Source organism: Callionymus lyra, chromosome 5, assembly GCF_982586985.1.
Source record: "Callionymus lyra chromosome 5, fCalLyr1.hap1.1, whole genome shotgun sequence".
NCBI classification, from domain to species: Eukaryota; Metazoa; Chordata; class Actinopteri; order Syngnathiformes; family Callionymidae; genus Callionymus; species Callionymus lyra.
In genome coordinates, this window is record NC_141822.1 from 17969562 (window position 1) to 17992428 (window position 22867).

Consider the following 22867-nt stretch of genomic DNA (forward strand, 5'->3'; position numbering starts at 1 on the left):
CATTTTGTTCTTGTTACCTCCCGGTTTTTAGCTGTGTGAGCGCTTTCCCCTAAGACGAACGAAGCTCCGCCCGATTAACACGCCCGGGTGAACATTTCACGCGCACCCAACCACGTCGCGTGAATATGACAGTTTGGTGTAAAACGTGTTGCCAGATATAAACTCTGAGGAACCATTGCCTGATAAAAGTAAGTTTGTTGTGAACACATGAACCGTATTTGATTGCATGATAGTTTATATAGCATAGCGACGGGTGCTCGATATAAGTCACATTTCGGTTTGATCGGGAATGTCGTTTTGACCTTCACCCGTAGTTTCAATGGAATATGATACAAAATTGATACTTTTCTACTTCTGTTTAAATTTATATTACAATTTTACGTTAGACAGAAGCTACACTATTGAAAAAATACGTTGCAATTAAGTAAAAACAAGCCCAAAGTCAGGTTTGTTTGCTTCCATGCTAGCTGTTTTATGCATATCCCCCTTTTCCAGCATATAGTTTGGATTATTGTGTAGCATCAAGAAATAAACACACATCTATAGTGTGAGTCTGTGTGTGACCTACAGGAAGTGAAGATACAGTTTCCTCCTGAACACCTGTGCTTCATCGTTTGTGCTTGACTTCTCTCACAAAGCGATCCATCATCATCCCACATCTGCTCAACCACACTTTAGGTCTGTTACGAGTCTGTCCGGAAAACTGCCTGTTTTAGTTTTCTTTATAGGATCTTTAGTTTAGTCTTCACTGTCTGAAGGAGGATGTGGATTAACACTATGAGGCGGTGTTATCATCATCATCAACTTGTCATCATCCTTATATTTTAAAATTGATGAACTACAGTGTCTAACTTTACTTTTTTTTAAATTTTCTAGCACAAAAAAAAGTATTAAATAGTCATTTAATGAAATGATCACAGAGATCACAGTTCATATAACTGCTCACGCTTAGAAAATGTTTTGTGTTTAAAGGTAGAAGATAAACTCGTTCGTAAACTTATGATGTTGCAAGCTTGTATATCTCGTTTTTCAATGTGTTTTTTATTGCTTCCCATTTTTTTTATTTTTTTTTATTTTTTATAAAACACACAAACTCATCTCAAACTCGAAAATCTGTTATTTAATCCTGGTCACATATTGTCAAATCCTAAATATAGCTTTAGTATTTTTTTAAAAACTATATGGCCAGGTCTGCCCCAAGACCTCCTCCTAGTTGAACACGGCTGACCTTATATAATTAGTGGGGAATAATTACATCTCTATGAATCCCTTTTTAATAATATAATATCAAATATAAAATATATAGTAGTTTTAATCAACAGCTTTTAATACAAAAAATGTATCTTGTAACAAAAAATATTGGCTGATTTCAATTTGAATGATTTACTTTTGGTCCTTTGTCCACTTTTGCTGATCAATCAAACCTGTAGAGCACACTATTGTATACCTTTTATCTACAGTATATACTGTAGCTTTTAGATTCATTCTGATTTACAGTTTAAAGCCTTCTCTTTCTTTTAAACCTTTAATTGTAATTGGTTTTAATACATCCTTTCTTTGTGTATTTAATTCTCCTAATTAACTTGTTCAAACAACTGACTACAATTATTTAAATAATAGTGTGCAGCATTTGTGACTTCTATTGTTTCTTCTATTATTGCCCAATAATTATGATTATTTTCTTTAAAATCACAGTAAAATCATTTATGCTCCTCTTTTTGCCAAAATGCAAGCAAATGTAAATGTCAAATATTCATTTTCTTGTAGCAGTCGTTCACGGTAAACAGAAGTGAGTCGATATAATTATACTATTTTCTTTGCAACATCTGCTCTCCTGCTGTTATCGCTGTCAATCTTCCCGTGTACAACTTCCCCTACACATTCCACTGTTATCCAATCATAATCAAGATGCGGCCAAGTTCAGTCAAGAAGTGTTTGGCTGTTGTGTTTAGCGAAAAAGTCCCGCGTTATGCAACAGTACTATTTTAATAAGACGGCAACATGCTACGTTTCCCCCTCACTAATACGGACACAGCCACTGACTATGAAAGACAAGCTTCATTCTGTTTGTGTCTGTGGGACATTTGTTGTGTCGAGGTTTGTCTACACTTGTGTGCATGCAAAGGTTCAGTGACTTAGTTCACGGTTGGCACAGTGGGAGGTGGCTGATACTTGTGGTGTTGTTTTTTTTGAGTGGGAGGTTCCCCTTTAAGGAATTCCCAAACAACATCTTCTCAGAGCAAATGTGAGAAGAAGAAGAAGCTGGAACAGTCATTGAGTGCTGCTTAATTTTTTAGGATAAAATAAGTGCGAAACAGCATTTTTAAATGGCTTCTTCTACATTATAAGTTTCCTTTTTTTTCCGTCAGACTTAGATCTGGTGTAATGTATTTTCATAACACATTAAACAAACAATCAAGCAAGTTCAAAACAATAGTTTTCCAGCTAATTTTTAAGACATACAGGAATTGTTTTTATGACATTAAGATTCTGTGCTATCTCCTCATGTGTCCACGTCTTTAAAGGTGTTTATTTACCAAAAGTTTCTTATAGGTTTTGTAAAAAAAAAAAGTGTTGGAACCTGTTTTTGTATTCCTAATAGCAAAATAAGAAACGAACTGTTAAACTGTAAAATATTCTGAAACACTTATAAGATGAGCTGTGAAATATCGTCCATGCCCACCTCCTACTGGATCAAATCGGTTACTACACTAGATTTCGTCCATTCAAACATCTCATTATCGTCTGGTTTATGTATAAAGACTGAAATCTTTTTATTTATTTTTTCAAGATATGGCGATGAGTCACCTGAGCCTGCTGCGTCCTCTGCTGTGTCAGACTCTGCTGAGACAAGCCCGACGCCTCCTTATGGTGTCCACTACTGTCAGGAACCCCCTTCTTCTTCTTCCCCCCAGTGGGTCCCGCCAGCCAGCACTATGCACACGGTTTTATGCCACAAAGAAAGCAAAAGGTTTGTGAGGAGATTTTGATTTTGTCCGCATGAATGTTCAACAACGGTTTTAATATTCTCTCTCCGTCGCAGTGAAGTCAAAGGGGAAGCCGGCGAAGGTGAACCTCAACGCCGCTCTGGTGGAGGACATCATCAGTCTGGATGAACTGGAGGCAGAGATGAACGCTGTTGTCTCGGCGCTGAAGGAAGATTTCAGCCGCAGCTTGAGTATCCGAACGACGCCAGGTATTCCTCTTCTCGTGCTGAAGAATTCTAAAAAAATGAATAATTTGACATCTGGCTCTAATTATTACCCAGTTTTGTCATCTTGTATCACACATTTAATCTATAAAATCAATACAAATATGTGATTTTGACGTAATCCATTGTGTATAACCCTCCAAAAAAAATCAACATTAACATTTTTTATTAGATAATTCATGTTTATCAAGATTTAATGAGGCAACCTTAAATATTAACACGTCATCCAGCGAGTTTTTTTACAAAGTAAAGAAACATAAATAAAAGTTCAAATTAGCTGCTAATCAATTGAAGCTAACTGTGTAATAGTTACAAATACGACAAGGGAAGATATACCTTTTTATTCTTTTCACATTGAGTTGTAAGTAAGTAAGTAATTTGTATTTATAGAGCGCTTTTCCAGACCAGGGTCACAAAGCGCTTTAAAAATCAAAACAATATTGAATAAATATTGAATAAAATAAATATCGTGGTAGCAGAACGCCAAAAAAAGACTAAACACACATACACTTTTTTATTAAAACATACAGAACACGTATTTAAAAAACAATTGTTAATTAAAATACAAACAAACTGTGATATAACAATGAATAAAATAAATAAAACTACAAATGAGAATGATAATAAAATTATAATTAAATTGAAATAACCAAATACTAAAGAAAGAAAGACGATGGAAGTACAGAAGTGGGGAAATTAGTTACTGTATGAACATTTATTAAGATGTTATATTTTATTTATTAAACACCCTGACCGCAGTGGGAAGAAATGTCTTATTATTCAGATGATTTTGCATTTGATAATTAATTATTTAATTTTAAATCACAGATTTTTAAATAACATTGCAGCTTCTATTTAAAACAAAAAAGTTTCCAACATTATTTTTTCTGAATCTGTCCAAGTAATTGATTTATATGCATTAACAACAGATTCTATGAGTCCTGTGTTACAGTCTTTTTATCTTTAGAAATTGCTCAAAATCACTTGTTCATGCTGATATTGTGATCTACAAAGATGTGAGTGTTTAACTTAAGATAAGGAACAGAGATTATTGATGTCAACTATTACACAGATGCTTCTAATAACAGTCAAACTGAAGGTGAAGGAAAGGGATGTGATTCTCCCGGTTCAAGATATTTAGTTAAATCTAAAACGTACTCGACCCGTGTGATTAAGTTCGACACCCCTGCTCTCACTTATTGTACCGGCGAACACCAGAGAAGACCCTGCTCTGCCCTCTGCTTCCCCAACTACATCCAGGTCACGACCCCGAGCCTCTGACTCTTGATGGATTGAAGAAGTTGCTGATTGTGACGGAGGGTCTGCTGGAACAAAGCAGCCGCTCTATTCAAACTTCAAACTCTTGAGATTTTCATAAGTCACTCCGGCACAATCTACTTATACCCATTTGTCCTTAAATCGACTCCATTACTCAAAGCTGCTCTGCGAAATATCCTGGACTACGGGACACGTTTCTTTCCTCCTGTTCTCTTCCTTCTACGTCTGAAGTCATTCTTCTCCTCCACCTCCGGTCATCCTTCCTTCGTCCAACTGTCTGTCTCCCCGGCTGCCCCTCTCTTCTGTCCAGCTGCACGGTAATCCACGGAGGCAGGCGGACTTAGGGTTGACAGCAGGGATGATGATGGTGATGGTGGAATGGAATGACGTCAGTCGTCCGAAACCGTGTGTTTCTGTGTGTGTGTGTGTGTGTGTATGAGTGTTTGTTCCATAAACTCATCTGGTCTGTATTAAGACTAAGTGTCTGGATGACTGCTGTCTGTTGATGCCATGATGGGATTACTGAACCTTTTTTTTTTTTTTAACCTTTGTGTAGTTGGTGCAGTTTATTTATAGTCGATGTCGACGTGTAGTTGGTCTTGAAGCTAAATAAAGTCTACTATAAAACCTACATTTTGCATTGAATAAAAAAAAAAGCACAAACTTCTATCGTGATAAAATAATTTACTTTACTAAAAATATGCTCTATTTGCTAAAACAACAACTTGTGTCTTGAAATATTTTGTATTATTTTTAATTTTTAGAAATTATCAAACAATTTCCCAAAGGAGACCTCCTGAGGGATCAATAAAGTTCTGCCTTAACCATAATATTTTAAGTTGGAATTTTATTTTTTTAAAATCACATGCTCTAATTCATGTATGTATATAGTTTTGGTCCAATTTCCTTTTTATTAAATTTTCTCTTTATTTATTCCTTGCTCATATTTTGTATTTATTTTATAAACTCTTTTTTAAATCTTGCACTGTAGTTAAAAACTGCTGCTTAATTCAAAGGTCACAACATTTATATAAAATAATAAACACCCACAAAGTGGAGCTAAAAGGCGTAATAATGTATATTTAATATTTATTTATTCTTTTTATTGTAATGTTTTGTTTTAAATCCACATGTCATTTTTAAATTCATTATGATGATCTTTTATTTGTTTTTATTTTATTAAGACCCTATAACAATCCCAGTATCATTTTTGACCTCTCTAAGTGGAAAGTATTAAGTTAACTTAAATACTATATAAATAATTTATTATTACTATCTTATACTATATAATAACTATCTACTATTATATAAATGATCTTAAAATATATTTAATATAATTTAATATCCTGTTTCCGAGAATTATTTTCCGAAAAAACAATGTTAGTTAACAACCTGACGCCAGCTTCAAATTTGGAAGTTGAGAAAAGTTCAGATGTTGTTGCGTATGATGAAAATACATATATTTCAAAAACAAAACAACGTTATTGTCAGGGGGTTGCAGACTTTTGCACATTTTAAAAGAAAAAAAAACCTGATGTGGATTTTGTGTTTAAAGATAAATATAGCAATTTCCCCTAAAAAAAAAAAAGCACATTTAAACCCTAAATAATATAAGGATCAGCTCATGAAAATTACACAGTTGGCTCACCTTTTCTTCACCCTCCTTTCCTGCACACACACAAACGGACACACACTCACACTCACACTCACACACACTCACTCACACACACACACACACACACACACACTCACACACACACACACACACACACACACACAGCCTCTGCACAGTCCACTGCAGCAAGGGAGTGATGTAAGGCAGGGATGAAGACGAAGGAAACAACTGCATATGAGGTTAGCCAGACAGAGGAGTGGAGGAGAAGAAGAGGTTGAGGGAGGTTGTAATCGGAGGGAGGGATGGAGGGATGGAGGGAGGGAAGTCACCCGGCGTTGGCCGACGCACCTTTAATTTCATCACCGCGACTGTAGATCATGGAAAGTGTCTGATAGCGGTCGCTTTATTCTGTCTGCTATAATTTATTTTAGCAATTTGTGGCCTAGGCCGCATATTTCTGGTCGTCATTCTGTATAAATATTAATAACCGACTCGTCGTCTAATATCGACTGACCACTGCGGGGTTTTCTTCTGCTTCAAACCTCCTCTGTAAGTAACTTGGTGTTTGTCTAAGAGCCTGGTATGAATCTCATCTGTATGCTGCATTCACAGACTCTATAGACGAGCAGTTTCCTGATCCCTTCATGAATAAACATTAGATGTAAATACATTAAAAGTGGTTTTAACACAAGTTCAACCGATAATTCCATAACCTTGACCGTCACCTGTGACCATACGATAAAAAAGTCAAATATCCAAGATTCTTTCTGCATTGATAAAAGTCTATTGAAGTAATTCTAGTGTCTCTCGAGGACGTCATGTTCTCTCTTGGACTAGATATGCTTGTATTTACAAATATTTAGAATTCCACTGTGTCAGCTGATTGAGGAGATAAAGGAAAGAAAGAAAGATTCTGACCTTGAAATAATCTGCAGTTGCTGAGAGATGGCTTTTGATGTTTTCCCTTTTGTTTTTTAAAAATGACTTTCTACTTCAAGTCTTGAGAAACTTGTAGCTCTTGGTTCTGCAGTACTTGTTTGACTATAACCATTCCGCAGCATCAGTAGGCAGATAGAAATATTCCTTAAAATGATTTTTAAAAGTATGAGAAAGATTTTTTATTTTGAATATATTCTCAAACACATTCCATTTTAAATAAATATGTGTTTTACAATGTGAAAGGTATTTTTACAAAACAAATAAAAGCCAATTATTAATAGAACATGAGTTTTATAATTCTGGAATATTTGTCCAGGATTTATTTTATGTTATAATAACCCAAAAGGTTGAGTCTTGCATCCATTGAGCTGGTAAATCACAGGTTAATTATCATTTAATTAATGTAAAGCTAAAGCTTAATGTATAATAATAACAAAATATAATCATCCTTTATGCTGTGGCAAATAGTGATTTAATATACACTTAAAACCCACAGTAGAGTACTGCTGTAGCACTTTGAGATCTTGTTTGATTTAAGTCTGTTTTATATAAATCCCAGCTTCTACAGGCAAGTGTGGGGGGACTCCCTGGACCGGACAGCCTTTCCCCAAGTTACCAATCAACCTATGTATATTTTTTAACTGTGGGAGGAAACCGGAGTGCCCGGAGTAAATCCACACAACACAGGGAGAACATACAACCTCCACACAGAAAGGTCTCAAGTTTCCTCCCTCTGGACCTGGAAGTTAAGCAGCAACTTACTTTGAGGAGATCATGCAAACCACTTTGCAACACAAAAATGAACAAATGCCATCAATAGATTTCATACACACTTGCTAAAGTACCACCCATAAGACAACTATTGTAAAAATGAAACATGATTTGAAAGCCCCAAAAAAAGAGTGGGGGGGAAATGGATCCAGTGTTGTTAAATATCGATTTATCAATATTTTCTCACACAACTGATCAGCAAAGTTCGGTAAATACACATTTAGTTTGGCAACTGCTAAAAGATTGAAGCCCTTTATGTGATTAAGGTAGACACCCTTGCTATACACTATAATACTAAGATAATACTGAAGTACAATCGTATTTTTTTCCATTTGCATCTTGTGAGCGCCTAGAAAACTTAACCATAAAACTTAATTTATTTGCCTCTAGTAATCATCTATTCTGTCAAATGGCTGTTCAATGTTTACCCAGGCTGTGGTCAACTTCATCACTTAAGGCCAGTGGTCATGATGTAATACATCCATATGCATATTGCTACTAAGAATCTATTCATGGTTGTTAACTTACTTTTAATATAAGGTGCATTTTTGTCAACTATTCCCGGCTGCGTTCATTGACTCTCATCTTAAAAAAAGGCTCCAAATTGAAGTGTGAACGTTCTTTTTAACCGACTCACAACACGATCATTACGTCTCTTCATCCATGAAGTTTGTTGGTGGATGTTGTGAGCAAAAAAAAAACACTTAATCTATTGACACGTGTCCGTGCGCTTCATCCCCGCCCGTCCCTGGCTCTGATCTATTCGGGATTACTCGACACATCCTCCCAAACAAACAAAATCAGGGTGATTGCTCACAGGCAGGCGAGCGATGCTGCGAACTGTCAATGTGGGTAAATACTGAGCACTTCTTAATCTGTGTGTTTGTCTAGGAGCATTTGATCACATTGTGGTGACAACTGCGGACGGCAAGTTTCCCCTCAACCAGCTGGGCCAGGTCTCCATGAAGTCCCCTCAGATGATTACGGTCAACATGAGCAGCTTTCCCGAGGTAAGAGACGCACACACACACACTCTTAAAAAAGTCAAAAGAAGAGTGAACCTGAGCAGAGCTCGTACGAGTCCACCAATGAAACGTGAACCTCCTGCGTCTCTCGGCTGAATCCGAGGCTCATTGATTGATCACTCGTGCGGCCCTTTGTTCTGGGGGTGAACGATGGCAACGAGAAACTCTGTTTGTGTGTGTGTGTGTGTGTGTGTGGCGATCTGCGGTTATGTCTGTGTGTGAGTTTCAGCAGAATAGGAAATGACCTCATTATACCCCCAGGTTAGGAAGGAATGGATTATTTTTCTTTTTCTTTTCCCCCTTTTTCCTTCTCCGATGATACAGCACTGTACTAATCACAGCTCCATTTTGTCCACACACACACACACACACACACACACGAAACGGGGTGTCAGTAGCCAGACGCTCTGGAGAATGTAAGATGACTTGTTTTTTATCAACCGACGGACCGGTTTCTGCACATCCGTTTTCTTGAAATGACCGCTTTGATCTCTTATCTCCAGAGTAATATGCTTACGAACGGTAATAAAGACTAATCACCTGCGTGAAACTTCATCTGCTTGAATTAAAGCTCGCTCTGACGTTCACCCACACGTTCAGTCCTGCGCTCTCGGAGCCGACGAGGATAAATTACACCACTGGAGCCGTTTTGGCATTCCAGGAAGTTTTCCAAAAATATTTTCCCGTCAGCATTTCATCTTTTCCAAAGTGCACCTGAAGTTTAGCTCGTCGCCATGACGACCGGCAGCACAGCAAAAATAAAGATGTCTGTCCACCGTGTTGCTTAGTTCAGTTTCCATTTTTGCAATTTAAAATAGCAAGTTGTTTTTTAAATGTGTTTTTCTTCATATGAGGGTTTATGTCCATATTAGGCGAGAGTCTTTATGAAGTTAGTTCTGTGAAAAAAAGGAGGATTTTTTATGAAGACAACTTGGGTGCAAAACGGAATCGAAGTCACAGAGAGATTCCTTTACAGGACTTTGAAATGTCCTCAGTGAGGAGATCATAAATGCACTTAAAAAAGTCAAGACATGGATACAACTCGCCACCTGAAAAAGATCAAATCTGTGCATCTTTACCAAAATGGCTATTCACTACTTTTGGGTAGGGCTTCAGCAAATGCATTATATTACAGGTTTATCTGACCGTTGGATTAAAACACAATTTCTGATTAAATTCTTTCACATAAAAAAACACAGATTGAACGTGAATAGTTTTTTCTGTTTTTTGAGACCCTAGATGTTGACACATGACCTAAAAAGACGCGCCAGTGCTTCTATGCTGTCACAAGCTCTGTACTCCTTTGGTACAGTCCTGCAGTACTATGACACCTACATTGTTTTATTGAATTTAAAGGGTTTCCTATTTATTTATTTTTTTAAGTACAAATTTAGTAATAAAAAATGAATTGAATCTGAAAATTGAATGTGGAATCTCTTTTATTAGAATTGAAATATCCAACCAAAGGAATCATTTTAAAAATATTAAATTTTTTCTAATTTATTTTTTGAATAAATTCAACTTTTCGATTATCCAATTATTAAATTAAATGATTAAAAAGAAAATCAATGCTTAATAAGAAAAAAATAACAAAAAACAAATGTGATGTTGAATCCAATTCTTTGACGGCACTGATATACTTCCATAAAAACATCTTGCATTTTTTTATTTGGGTTTGAGATATTAAAGAAATAACTGAACAAAAATCAAGCAGAGAAATCTATGCTTTTCAGTCTCGCTACGACCATCAGAACCGCTGCTATTATGGTTCAGAGAATTGGTACTCAGTCCTAGTGATGGAGGCAGCAGAGGATCAATGATGTAAGTGGGCAGCGAGTCGCAGATTCTGGCCATGGACAGAATCTTAATGTGTTTTGCACTTTTTTATCAATATTACCAAGAAACTATAGAGATTGTGCACGACACTGGAAAGTTGCTAATTTCACGTTACTGTATGTAAAATGTAGAATCAAATCAATTAAGAATGTACGTTGTTCTCAGTGTTATCTTGACCTTTAAAGTATATACTTTATTGAATATTGTTTTGATTGTTTAAGCGCTTTGTGACCCTGGTCTGGAAAAGCGCTCTATAAATATAATAATAATAATAATAATAATAATCTCTATTTATAGAGCGCCTTTCTAGACCAGGCGCTTACTTACTTGCTTACAGCATCCTAGCCACTGGACCACACGAGACATAAACTTGGTGATATTCCCAAGCTCTCACAAGTGTGCGTTAAAAAAAAAACAACATGCTTGAGCAACTCCTTATATAGTTTCATCTGGATCGAGGAAGAGTTTTGATCAGTTTCACTTTTTTCCTGAAAAAAATCTTTCAAATTCTTTTAGTTATCGAGTTATTTTCCAACCAAACAATTCACCTGCAGCTTTAAGTTCTTTCCAAGGGTTCCAAGTTCAGACCACACACATGCAAATACACACTCACACACACACACACACACACACACACACACACACACACACACACACACACACACACACACCGACAAAGGTGAGTCCAAAGCACTCAAGACTAATAGAGTTATAATGATGTCTATCCATTACCATCCTCTGCAGCTCTCCTTCAGTTGTTATTCATTCATTCATTCAAGTCTTCAGCCACCAACAACATCCTGACGTGTGCGTCTTTAAGTTCCCGTTGAGCGTCCCGTCACCAACAAATCCTCAACCCTTCACTTTGAAGAGCCCGGCTTTGATGTCAACCTTCAGACTCATTCCTCTCCCTCGCCGACGTATTAGCCAGAACCTGGTCAGAACAATTCCGCTCGAGTTATTTTCCCCGGCAACCACCGGAGCGCAGGTTTCAAAGGAAGCCGTGATGAATCTGATGCTGAGAACAATCAAACATAGGTATGGACCGAATCTATCACCCGCCGCTCAAAGAGAGCAACCAGAGGCCTGCTCCCCGGACGATTTCCAACACACAGAGAAAAAGTAACAAGAGCTCATGAATTAATTTAATGCGCACAAATAAATTCCTTTAATCTCGCTGCCATTTTGTTCTCCCTGCGGGGAACGCCAGAAGGATTTCTGTGGAAACAGGAGAGGGGTTTAAAGGAAGAGGAAGTCGGACGCTGCTTTTCCTCACGTTTCACATTTGCACCCTGGACGACGCGGCACAGGGGATCGTCATGTGGTTGTGAAAATGTTGGCGATTGTGATTGAAAGACCCCCTAAATCTTGTCTTGGTGTTCTTTTGAAAGCGCCGCCGTCAATTTCTGACATAGTTTCTGAGACCACAGGATTGTGTTGTACATAATGGATTCCGGGCCTGGACTAGATCAGGAATAACACACCACGCGTACTAGGACGGATCTACTGAAGTCTTTTCACAGCAATTTTAATTTAACATTTTTGAAGAAAAGGCAACAAACTCATTCGAGTTTTGCGAATCAACACATCAGGGTGAGAGTGTTCATGGACATATATACAGTAAGTGATAATTGAAGATCTTAGGCTGTAGATCTTTCTTCTCACTGTTGCTATTCAACAATACAAGAATTAAAACATTTAAATTAAACTTTGGGAGTTCACTGGCTGAACATGCACAACAACATTTATTTTTATCAGTTTTATGTTCTTTAAAAAGTAGTAATATGCTACATTTATTACGGAATTTTATATTTATTTATTTTACAATTTGGGATATTATTGATGAGCTTATGCGGACAGCCAGTGGAAAGAGTTTTATAATTTCTAACACACAGTGCGAGCGTCCCTAAAAGACACATCCTTTTAACCTTGTGTTATCTCTGGGTCAATATGACCCGAAGAGTATTGTCTATGGGTCAAGATGAACGACCTCCACCACTGCGCATGTATTTATAGAAGCCAGGGAAGTCGTTCATCTTGACCCAGAGACAACACAAGGGATACAAAAAAAAACATTTGTTTGCAGGCCTTTGGGTGACCTTGACCCTGAGACAACACAAGGGATACAAAAAAAAAACATTTCTTTGCAGGCCTTCGGGTCACCTTGACCCTGAGACAACACAATTTCTGGATCCAGATATGTAATGTGTAACCAAAAATTTGCATTCTGTCCTCAACCCATTATCAATGTCTCATAAAATTACAAACAATTTCGGGAGTTATTTTGTCATAAAACCATAACTATGTCATAAATCCAGATACATCACATAACCTTCTTGGCTGAATATTGAAATTTAACTTTTTGATCTTAAAAGAAAAAATAAATTTCAAACAAATTGTTGATTTTTCAAACGATACAATGCGTCTTTAAAACAAGAGTAGGTTTCTTGCTCCCCCAGTCTAATACATCTGCACTGTAGTGAAGCCTCTGTTGCCAAATACTGCATGTGCATGTTTGCAAAATGCTCTCAGAAATTCATATAAAAAACTGTTTTCTCTGACCCAACATTGTAAAAAAGGTTAATGGACACTATCAGACTTGTCCAGGCAGCAAAATAATACATAATTTTGAAATGTAAGAAAGGAAAGCTTGACTAGTTGCTCAACAGCTTCCAATCTTGCATTTTGTGTCACTTCCCAGCGAACACTGAACTCTAGAGCTGACTGGCTTCAGTTAGAATTGATGGTGAAAATCTCACAAACAGTCTCGAAAAAATATGAAGTGAAAACGATGGATGATCCAAACAGACTTGTAACGCTCTCGACTGTATGAAGGAAGTAATGAAAGGTTGAGTAATATTTTTTCCCCAAATACTCTTTTGTATCGCTCGCCTCTGTCATTGCTTTCCAGTGAGACGTAAACACAAGTGGGTACAAGGTTCAGTTCCCGAGAACTTCTCTTTGGACCATGTGAAAATGTCACCGCCGTGGTTTACGGGGCGGAATATTAATGTCTTCTAGCGTGTGCTGTTTGAACGGCTCTCAACCCAGGCGTGTTGACGTCTGGCCTCACCACGCTAATCCCACTTAATCTCATTCCGTCTGACGGCGAATCAAACTTTTTTTAAAAAGGAGAATAACATGATTAATAAAGCTCGGTGTTTACAAGGCGGCGTTCATGAATCAAATATATCCAAAATAAATATGCCAGGATCTCCAACAGCCAGTGTGTGTTGCTGCGTCTCCAGCAGACTCTCCTCTGGGGGTCACCAGGGGTCGGTGGCCTGCCCTGCAACCCCTCAGTGGGATCCCACGGGGCTCGGCGCTGACAGTGGCCCAAGGCACTTCCATGCTGCATGGGTTGTGCCAGAAACACACACATATACGCACACACACACACACACACACACACAGGGAGAATAAACACAATACGGTAATGATTGCCAGCTGGAGTGAGACCACTACCTGATTCTGTAGCTGTTTCGTTCAATCCTCACCTCTTTTTTCTCCGTGTGTTTTAACCTCCCTCAGGCCACGGCGGCCGCCACCCGTGCACTGAGAGAGAGCAGCATGAACCTAAACCCCGACGTGGACGGGACAATTATCCAGGTGCCTGTTCCCAAGTGAGTTTCCCCTGAACGTTCCCTCACAACTTTTACTTTCACCGTTTTGTTTTAATCTGTAGATGGAGTTCATGTATCACTAGTTAAATGATATTATGTAAGTAATATTTGATGAATAATTGCATTGCATTGTCAACATTTATTGTTAATTTATTTTCTATATTATTTATTCATATTGTCATATGATTAATTTACTTTAAATATGATATGAAAAACACATTTAATTGCTTTTATTGACAGTTGTTTTTTTTGGTGTTGAGTAATGAATAAAATAATTAAATAAGATAAAAATATAAGACAAATGTATATATATATATAAACACGCATATCTAAGATTTGCATCCTATAATGTGGATGTCTAAGACCACCTAACCTATTTAAAATGTAACCAATATTAAGTTATTTAATGAAATGATATGTTTTTAAACGATTCAATTTCTTTCTGTCACAAATTTTACTTCATTGATTTTCTTTTTCTTTTTTTTTAACACATACTCTTGTATGTTATTTTATATATATATCATAGTTTCCACCAACAGGTTGAATTTTCATTTAGTAATTAGTAATGTTTTCACTCCATTTGCTTTCTTTCAGTTAAAGTTCTTACTCACCATTATCGTTTTAGGTTCTATAAAAAATATTTTTGATCACTTTTATAAATGTTCTCAAACCTCACCTCCTATATTTTTCCTTTTTTTGTTTAATATGCTCATTTTTTTTCATCTCAGTATTGATTTTTTTTTCTGTTATTCAGGGTTTTAAAATGAGCTTTCCTTGGGATTGTAAATTAATAGTATTTAAGAGGATGAAGAGGAAACGATACTATGACTTCAGCACCTGAAGAATTCACAGATCCAGTGTATGAATATATCGTTATATTGTTAGTTTTGGCCTGAACACTTCTTGAACCCTTCTGGATTCATCATCTGACTCTAAAGTCTAATGGGGGACACTTGGCTTCATGATCGAGAAAGCATCAGTGGTGGAGTGACTTTAACTTTCCCAGGATTTGTGAGGTATTTTCTGGTATAATGTCGTATAATAATTGGGTAAAATCTTTATAATTGATGAGCTACTAAAAGTACAAATATTTTTAAATAACAGAATGTGTTGTATTGAAAGTGTCGTCACTGAAAAGTGAGAATTTCAAGTTCAAGAAACATCGTCGCCTTATTATGAGCTGCAGCAGTCGCCGTGGTTACCAGTTATGCACAGAGATTGACTTCATACGTCGGAGCACATAACTTAACTGCTGTTTATGAAGTCTAAGCGTTGGAGTGCGTTTACACACAAGCGCGTGTGTGTGTGATTGTTTGTGTGTGTGTGTGTGTGTGTGTGTGTGTGTGTGAGGAGCAGCAGGTGTTAGTGTGGCAGAGGAAGGACATACGCGTCAAACTGCTTCCCTCTCCAATCAGTCCCAGTCGCCGCTTTTTACGCCTCCATTTGCATTTCCAAAGAAAACGTTCCTTGATTGGCTCTGGAATCGGTAATTAGGCCGTATTGTTTGCGGTAAATAGATGCTGCTCCGGATTGTTTGCAAATAGTCGACATGGCAAAAAGAACAGGGAAAATATAATTATAGGGGAAAAGGAAGGAAAGTCGTGAAGGATTTTTGTGTTTGATTAACGAATGTTTGGACTGGAGTGCGAAGCTAATGATTGTTTGATGCTGCCGTGCTTCACGAGTGAGGGAGTCGCAATCTTCGCCGCTACTTTTACTGGCTCCGTGTCAAACTTTTGTCAGGCGGATTACTGGTTTTACTTTCTCAATTTGTCTCACTCATCCTTTGCTTTTATGAAATTTGACTCGTTGTCACTCTTAATCTCCGACGTGCTCCGTCCTGGCAGGGTCACGAGAGAACACCGCGAGAACCTGGTCAAAGCAGCCAAACAAATGGGCAACAAAGCGAAAGACTCCATGAGGAAAGTGCGCAGCAATGCTATGACCCAGGTCAAGAGGGAAAAAGAAGGACATTCAGAAGACACCATATTTCTGTTAGAGAAACAGGTGAGTCCAATATTTTCAGTGTCAAACATCGGACAATTAAACGTTACAATTCTATTCTGTTAAATTATTATTGTATTATTATTATTAACATGCATTATATTAACATATTCTCATCAACATTCTATTATATTCAAACAAACACAATAAATGCATTTATTCTTATATCTTTTATTTCTCATCATATGTTCAATCAAAGTCTCTCTCAAAAAAGGCCTTACAGTCATCAAAAATACACGAAACACTAATGATATTTTTACTTCCTTTATCATAGGATCCTTTGAGTTTCAGGCCAGAGAACTGTGCTTATGATGCATTATTTAGAGCTCGAGCTACACACTACAACTAACTTACAATACATCCAAGTTAAGAAGATAAGTAAGAGGTATATGTAGTAAATATTTAATACCTGTTCAATCATATTCATTCATTATTTCATTATTTAACACTGCTTTACTTTTTAATCCTACTGTTGTTTTCTTTCACAGTAGTAGTTTGGACCAAGATGGTCTAAATTGAATTTATGGATTTCCTTTTAACATTTTTTTTTTTTATTGAGATGATCAAGTACTTTATTGTTTTCATCAGCAGAAGTGCGTGTCTCTCTGCTAGTGATTCAACACAGAAAATACTCCATAGATAGTAAAATTACAAGCGGAATAACTGAAAGACTAACTAAAATTAACCTTAAAGGGCAACTTACGGGAAAACCCAACTCTCCTGACTCACTCACATGTTTCAAATGTTGAAGTCTTCCTCTCCAAGATGCAGTAAGTCTCTCATCATGACCATGTTTTTTGAAGTTATTACTTTATAAAGTTCTCCCCCGTCTGAAATCTCGGCGAACAAGAGGTTACGAGAGCAGAGTCCATTATGGCGTAATAATGGCTTCACTACTCCTCCAGCCAGCTGTAATCACACCCGCTTTGTTTATACAACGAGTCCCTTGGAGGTTCAGGGATTGAGTCGTGATTGAGGATGTGTCGGTTGTGTTTCCCTGTTTAACGAAACATCCTTCTTTAAATTTGAGTCTTAATGACGTCACTCTCTGCCTTCACCTCCAGATCCAGCAGATGGCCGAGAAATTCATCGCCGACATCGACAAGCATCTGGCAGCCAAATCCAAAGAGCTGCTGGGCTGACGCAGGTTCTCGTTGATCCTGCAACTTCACTTTGGTCGCCATCTTTGAGTCGTTTCAACTCTCTGTGTGATGACCATCAAAGATACTGTAGACATGTCAACCCACGCCCTCCATCTCCGCCGCTCCTCCCCTTCCTGCGCTCAAACAATCGGCGTGAAGAGCCGATGGACTTTTAATGGGGACGGTGGTCGTCCTCCCAATCACATGGCTTCACCGCAGACCCGGCTGTTTACACAGAACCAGCGTCTGCACGTAAACCGCCGCGGGCTTCGTCCTGCTCGGCGGCGCAGTTTGTTCCACGGAATCGGGGAGTGGGGGCGCGGGGGGTGTGGGTGCTGAACGGATGAGACTTTTACACTTTGTTTCTTTCATATAACTCCAAAAATCCATGTGGAAGATTGATAGCGAGACGCTCGCCTTCAAACACGGAGACTCAGCAGAGCCTCGTTATTGATGGGCTCCATTAAAGTAACACCGCCTGGTACCACATGTGTCGTGGCTCTTGTTTTCTTTGCCGTTTCTACACTTGCGCTTCAAAGCCCCCCCCCCCACCCCACACCCCACACCCCCTCCATCCTCCATTAGCCCGAGTGATAATGGACTTTTCCTGCGGACGGACCTCTCGGACCGCCGGCTCCACCGTCCTCCATTAGGGGGGAAAAAAAGCCTAATGTTCGCTCTAAATAGCTTCGCTCTTAAAGACCCCGCTCATGTACTTTGTGTGAGCGTTGGAAGTTTTTAAAATAGATACGCAGGCGTCAACGCGCACCGTCCTGCTCCGTCTGCTGCTCCGGCCTGCGGTTTACGTCTCCTTATTTATTATGCTGTTTTTGTTTGTGCTTCCTTTTGATTGGCACCACATGTCAGCGAGCTCTAATTTTCAAAGCGTTGCCCACACACTGTAGCCGAGCGGTCGTTTCGACGACTACTTATTATCCCGGTCGAACGCAATCAAGCGTTTAAAATAATGGAAGTCACTTTTAAGGGGAATAACGGCGATAAAATACGGTGGCCGGTGTGAGCGACGCCGTCAGAGTCTCTTCCCTTAACAGACCTGGATAAACAAGGCTTTAGCGGCAGGTTTTTTTTTTTTGTTCGTGGCGTTGCCGGGTCCATATGTCAGCAATTTGAGGGCATTGTGTACCTTGGCCCACAACAGAGGGCTTCATGATCGATGGAGGGGCGAAAATCTCTCCAGAGTCTCTGGCACAGGACACAAGCGAGCACCAGGAAATTGCTTTCAGCTGATCGCTTCATGTTGGTTGACATTTATCAAGTGAATTGCTTGTTCTTTTTTTCTGGGGGGGGTGTTTACGACTTTACCAGCGCCCGCCATTTAACGCCCCTGTTCAGTAGGTGTGTGGCGATAATGAGAGGTGCGCCTGTGTTACGACGCTCCGCCGTGTCATTGGGCCGTTTCACAGCATAATAAACACGTCTAAATTAGTTTGGTAAACTCAATAAAGCGCTCTGTTATTTTTCATTTGAGATAACTAGCTTTCTGAGCAAACACCTTCAATGCCTCTTCTGTTGTCGTGAGCTCACTCGGGCAGGATTTATTTTAGGGCCCCATTTGGTATATTTTAGTTCTATCAGCAAAGATCATTGTAGGAACTGTTAATGTTGCTCAACGTTTTTTCTTTCTGGTCCTGATCTCTACTCGTGCATTTCTACTCAAGTTTAGTGCATCCATTGGGGTGTGTATTGGCAAGAATCTGGCAATAACAATACAGGTGCAATGATACGATATATTGCGATACAGTAGTAACAAGGATATATTTGTAGTATTGTCGAGTACTTTACTCTGGTGTTGCAGAATTTACAGACCACATGATGAAGTCGTAACTGCTTCCATTTATTTTAAAACCAAAATATGTCCAAACATCGACTTTAAAAACTGCTGGAGTCGACTGTATCCTCTTGTCCTCAGTCATCGGGAGATTTGATTGTTTCTTTAGCTGCATAGGATGTATTGGCTGCTGCCATCTAGCGGTCCGAAGTTTAACTGCAGCATAAAAATGATCAAACGCTGTAAATATTTGCTTGTTAATTGTAAATGAAAAACTGGAATGATTTAATTTATACACAAACGTTAGTTTAATGTTGGCAATAAAAGAAGTATTATAAAAAATAAATTATCTTAATAATTGTATTTTTTTTCAGTACAGTTGACGATCGATTAAGGGGTTGGGAAAAGAAATATGGAAAAAAATGTATCAATGTTTTCTGACAACTATGTCATACTTGTTCTGTATCCTTCTAAGGAGGACCTGGTGAAACTTCTCATCGTGTTCTTGTCGAGGGGAATGGTTTATGATAGTTTAAATACATCAACCTAATAATATTTCTACTTTTACCTCTGCAATAAAATCTAGAAAAGTTAATGCAGTACCTGGAGACGAAGGGTACAAGTTAAATATCCACATTTATTTTATATATACAAGGACAATAAAATAATTTAAATGTAATTGACCTTTCTGTTCTCCCCGTGTTGTGTGGGTTTACTCCAGGCACTCCAGTTTCCTCCCACAGTCCAGAACATACAGAGGTTGATTTGGAACTTGAGGAAAATGTCCATAGAAATGAGTGAAATGAGAAGCTTTGTGTGCCCTCGACAGACTGGCGTCCTGTCCAGGGTGTCCCCCACCTCTCGACTGAAGAAGCTGGGATAGGCTCCAGCCCCCTGTAACCCCCCATAAGGGAATAAGCGGTTGAGAATGAATGAATGTTATTGATTGGTTAAGTGGCCGATTACTTTTATAACTAATGTGTTTATTGACTTTAGAAATAACTTACTGCTGATGATGTCATTTGATAATTTTTTTAAATGCCACCATTGACCATTTGCTTACGCTTTATTTGTGCGCTGTGCAGGCGAGTTCTGCATGCTATAATTGATCCTTCAAAACACTCAAAATGTAATCGAAATGAGCTGCTTGGCAGAGGTCTGCACTCTCTAGAGTTAAGTTCTAGTCAGAAAATATAAATTCTCATCAAGTTATCTACTGAACTACATATCATTTCAGTTCATACATTTTTTTTTAAATTATTTTTATGTAGCAAGTGTGTTGTTTAAGCTCATGATTACAGTACAAAAAAAAGGGCCTAAGACTGAGCCCTGAGAAGTTTCCTCCCTCTTTATTGTAATGTTTGTGATTACTGCTCGGCTGGAAGGGATCACGGCGGTCCACTTCAAGACAAACCTCCCCCCCCCCGGCCCGGCTCGCGGCTCTGTTCGTCCTCCACCACGACTTAAGAGCTCATCAAGCGTCCAATCAGTGCATGAATAAGAAATTCACTCTCGTGGCGACAAATCTAAAGATCCTCGTGTCTGGAGGGAAAAAAAAGAAGAAAAAAAATCCCTGCATATGCAAATAGAACTTTAAATGGTTGGATGCAAGAGTTTGACCCCCGGATCATGCGCAGTCGTGTTAATATTTATATGTGATACAGGTGAGAGCAGGGAATCATTTCGGAGGAAGTCAGAAATCCTAATAATCAGGTGAACTAATACCAAGAGGCCGAGAGTGTTTCCTTCCGCCGCTCTCGTCGTGTCAGTCATTCACAGAATTGCTCCTGTCTGGTCTGTGAGCCATTTTATCTGAATGAACCCCCCCGACACACACACACACACACACACACACACACACTGGTGTGTATTTAGAGGGACCACACGGGCCCCTTCTGTAAAGCCGCGGTACCTGCGAGAGGCTCCCCGACATCGGCACACACACACACACACACACACACCTCCTGAAGTCGGAACAAAGCGTCCCTCAGTCTAAAGTGGTTAAACTGTCATTTCAAATCGTCTGGACATCATGATTACCGGCATGGGAGGAATTATATATTTAGCTTTATGTCTGTCACCATTTCCTCCCTCCGCCCTGATCTGAAGTGACGAGCCTAGTGCCCTCCATGCTGCTATCTCTGAGGAGTTTCAGCCGTTCCCCCAGGAGACCAGCATAATCAAGGACTGCCAGCAGGAGAGCAGGAGCAGGAGGAGGAGTGTGTGGAGGATGTGGTTCTGTCTGATGGTGCGAGGAATGACAATGGAGGCAAATTGCTGCTCAGAATACGGACACGTTTACATTTAGTTTAAATATAAATTCTCTCTCTGCCCTTTTTTTTTTGTCCAGCTACTATCCCACTGCCTTGACACATTTTTTGTTTTCAGGATCAGTTTAGTTTTTTGGTTCTCCGGCCGTGAAATGATTTGTTATTGACCTATATCTGCAAATGTATCTAATAATTTAATTTTTTACTTATTATTACACCTTTTTTTTTTTTTGCGCCACATATTTAATTTTTATTTCACAAGATAATAAGAATGGATTGAGTCACGTACTGATCTAAACATGAATTCTATTTTTGTTTCCTCAATTGGATCAAAATGTCAAGATTATCGTTCTATTTCATGGTAATGCTAAACAGATATTTATCACATTCTGTTTGTATTATTTTCTAATCAATGTATTTAGTGCCTTTAGAATTTAACTATTTCCACACTGTGACTGTGGACTAATAACTATGTATTACTATTATAATGACATAAGATATCAATGATAAAACGAAAAGAGGTTATTTTTATATTTAAAAGCAGAATTTCCATTGGAAAAAATGTGGGGAATGTTTGTATCTTTTGAAATGTTGGAAAAAAAAAAAATTCTTCAAGCTAATCAATCAAACTGTTTTCTGGTTAAAATTAAATCAAAATAATTGTAAAATAACTTGATTAAAATATTCACTCATTTAATTTGATATATCCAGTTTATAAATTATTAAAAAATGTAGACTTTATTTGTTGATTTATGTTCATCAATTTGTGTTTTCTCATCTTCTAAAATGTTTATTTTCTACATCATCATATCCTTTTCTTATGAGGTTGCATCATAGAAAACTATTTTTAAACAGGTGTCCCTTTTGTCCAAGATAAAAGCAAAAATAAAAATAAATCTTCAAACCCCCCTGGGGGTTTCGTCGCCGGGATCTCATCCATCATTAAAAATCTGATCCATTAATGTGGCTCATAAATGCAGGCGAGCGTTGGAGGAAGTGGATGAATGGAGCCATCGGATTGGACAGGAAGTCTGTTAATCTGCAACCCAATCCGGGCCCGAGTCAAGTGAAACCCGGATCAGCTCGGCTGGCCGAGAGAGGAAGGAAGTGAAGGACTCAGGAAGTGGCGTTCCGAGCTTTCACCAGTCATATCCATCACAATTCCTGGTGATGGAAGCATGTGTGTGTCCCGGCCTCGGCGGTGGAATCCATCACAGAGAGTCATTAGAGGGGCTGGGCTGCGGCGCTGCACTTTAACTAAACATCTTTTCCATCAAATAAATGCTTCCAGGTTACTGCGGGTCTCGGAGAACCGGGTCACTGCACTTTAGCTGCCACTCATCTGATCCCAATTACCAGACGGG

At 38.5% G+C, this 22867-nt stretch overlaps 1 protein-coding gene across 3 annotated transcripts; it reads left to right on the top strand.

Annotated features, from left to right (window-relative positions):
- The first annotated feature begins 127 nt into the window (after positions 1-127).
- Positions 128-17928, top strand: mrrf (mitochondrial ribosome recycling factor). Of its 3 annotated transcripts, XM_087791273.1 has the most exons (8): positions 165-188; positions 571-678; positions 2792-2971; positions 3044-3196; positions 8706-8824; positions 14207-14298; positions 16146-16305; positions 17367-17928. In XM_087791273.1, exons 3-8 carry the CDS (start codon positions 2794-2796, stop codon positions 17442-17444), a joined length of 780 nt encoding a protein of 259 aa, XP_087647399.1. In that variant the 5' UTR covers positions 165-188; positions 571-678; positions 2792-2793; the 3' UTR covers positions 17445-17928. The 3 variants fall into 3 exon arrangements, with proteins under 3 accessions (XP_087647398.1, XP_087647399.1, XP_087647400.1); XM_087791272.1 differs by lacking the exon at positions 571-678 and having other exon boundaries at positions 128-188; XM_087791274.1 differs by lacking the exons at positions 165-188; positions 571-678 and adding an exon at positions 2078-2097.
- Positions 17929-22867: the final 4939 nt, after the last annotated feature.

What these genes read in the sequence shown, in the direction of transcription:
- mrrf (XM_087791272.1), top strand. Translation starts at nt 2,794, where the DNA reads ATGGCGATGAGTCACCTGAGCCTGCTGCGTCCTCTGCTGTGTCAGACT. An exon ending in GAGTATCCGAACGACGCCAG is followed by an intron (nt 3,197 to 8,705) that starts GTATTCCTCTTC and finishes GTGTTTGTCTAG; the next exon opens with GAGCATTTGATCACATTGTG. An exon ending in TATTTCTGTTAGAGAAACAG is followed by an intron (nt 16,306 to 17,366) that starts GTGAGTCCAATA and finishes CTTCACCTCCAG; the next exon opens with ATCCAGCAGATGGCCGAGAA.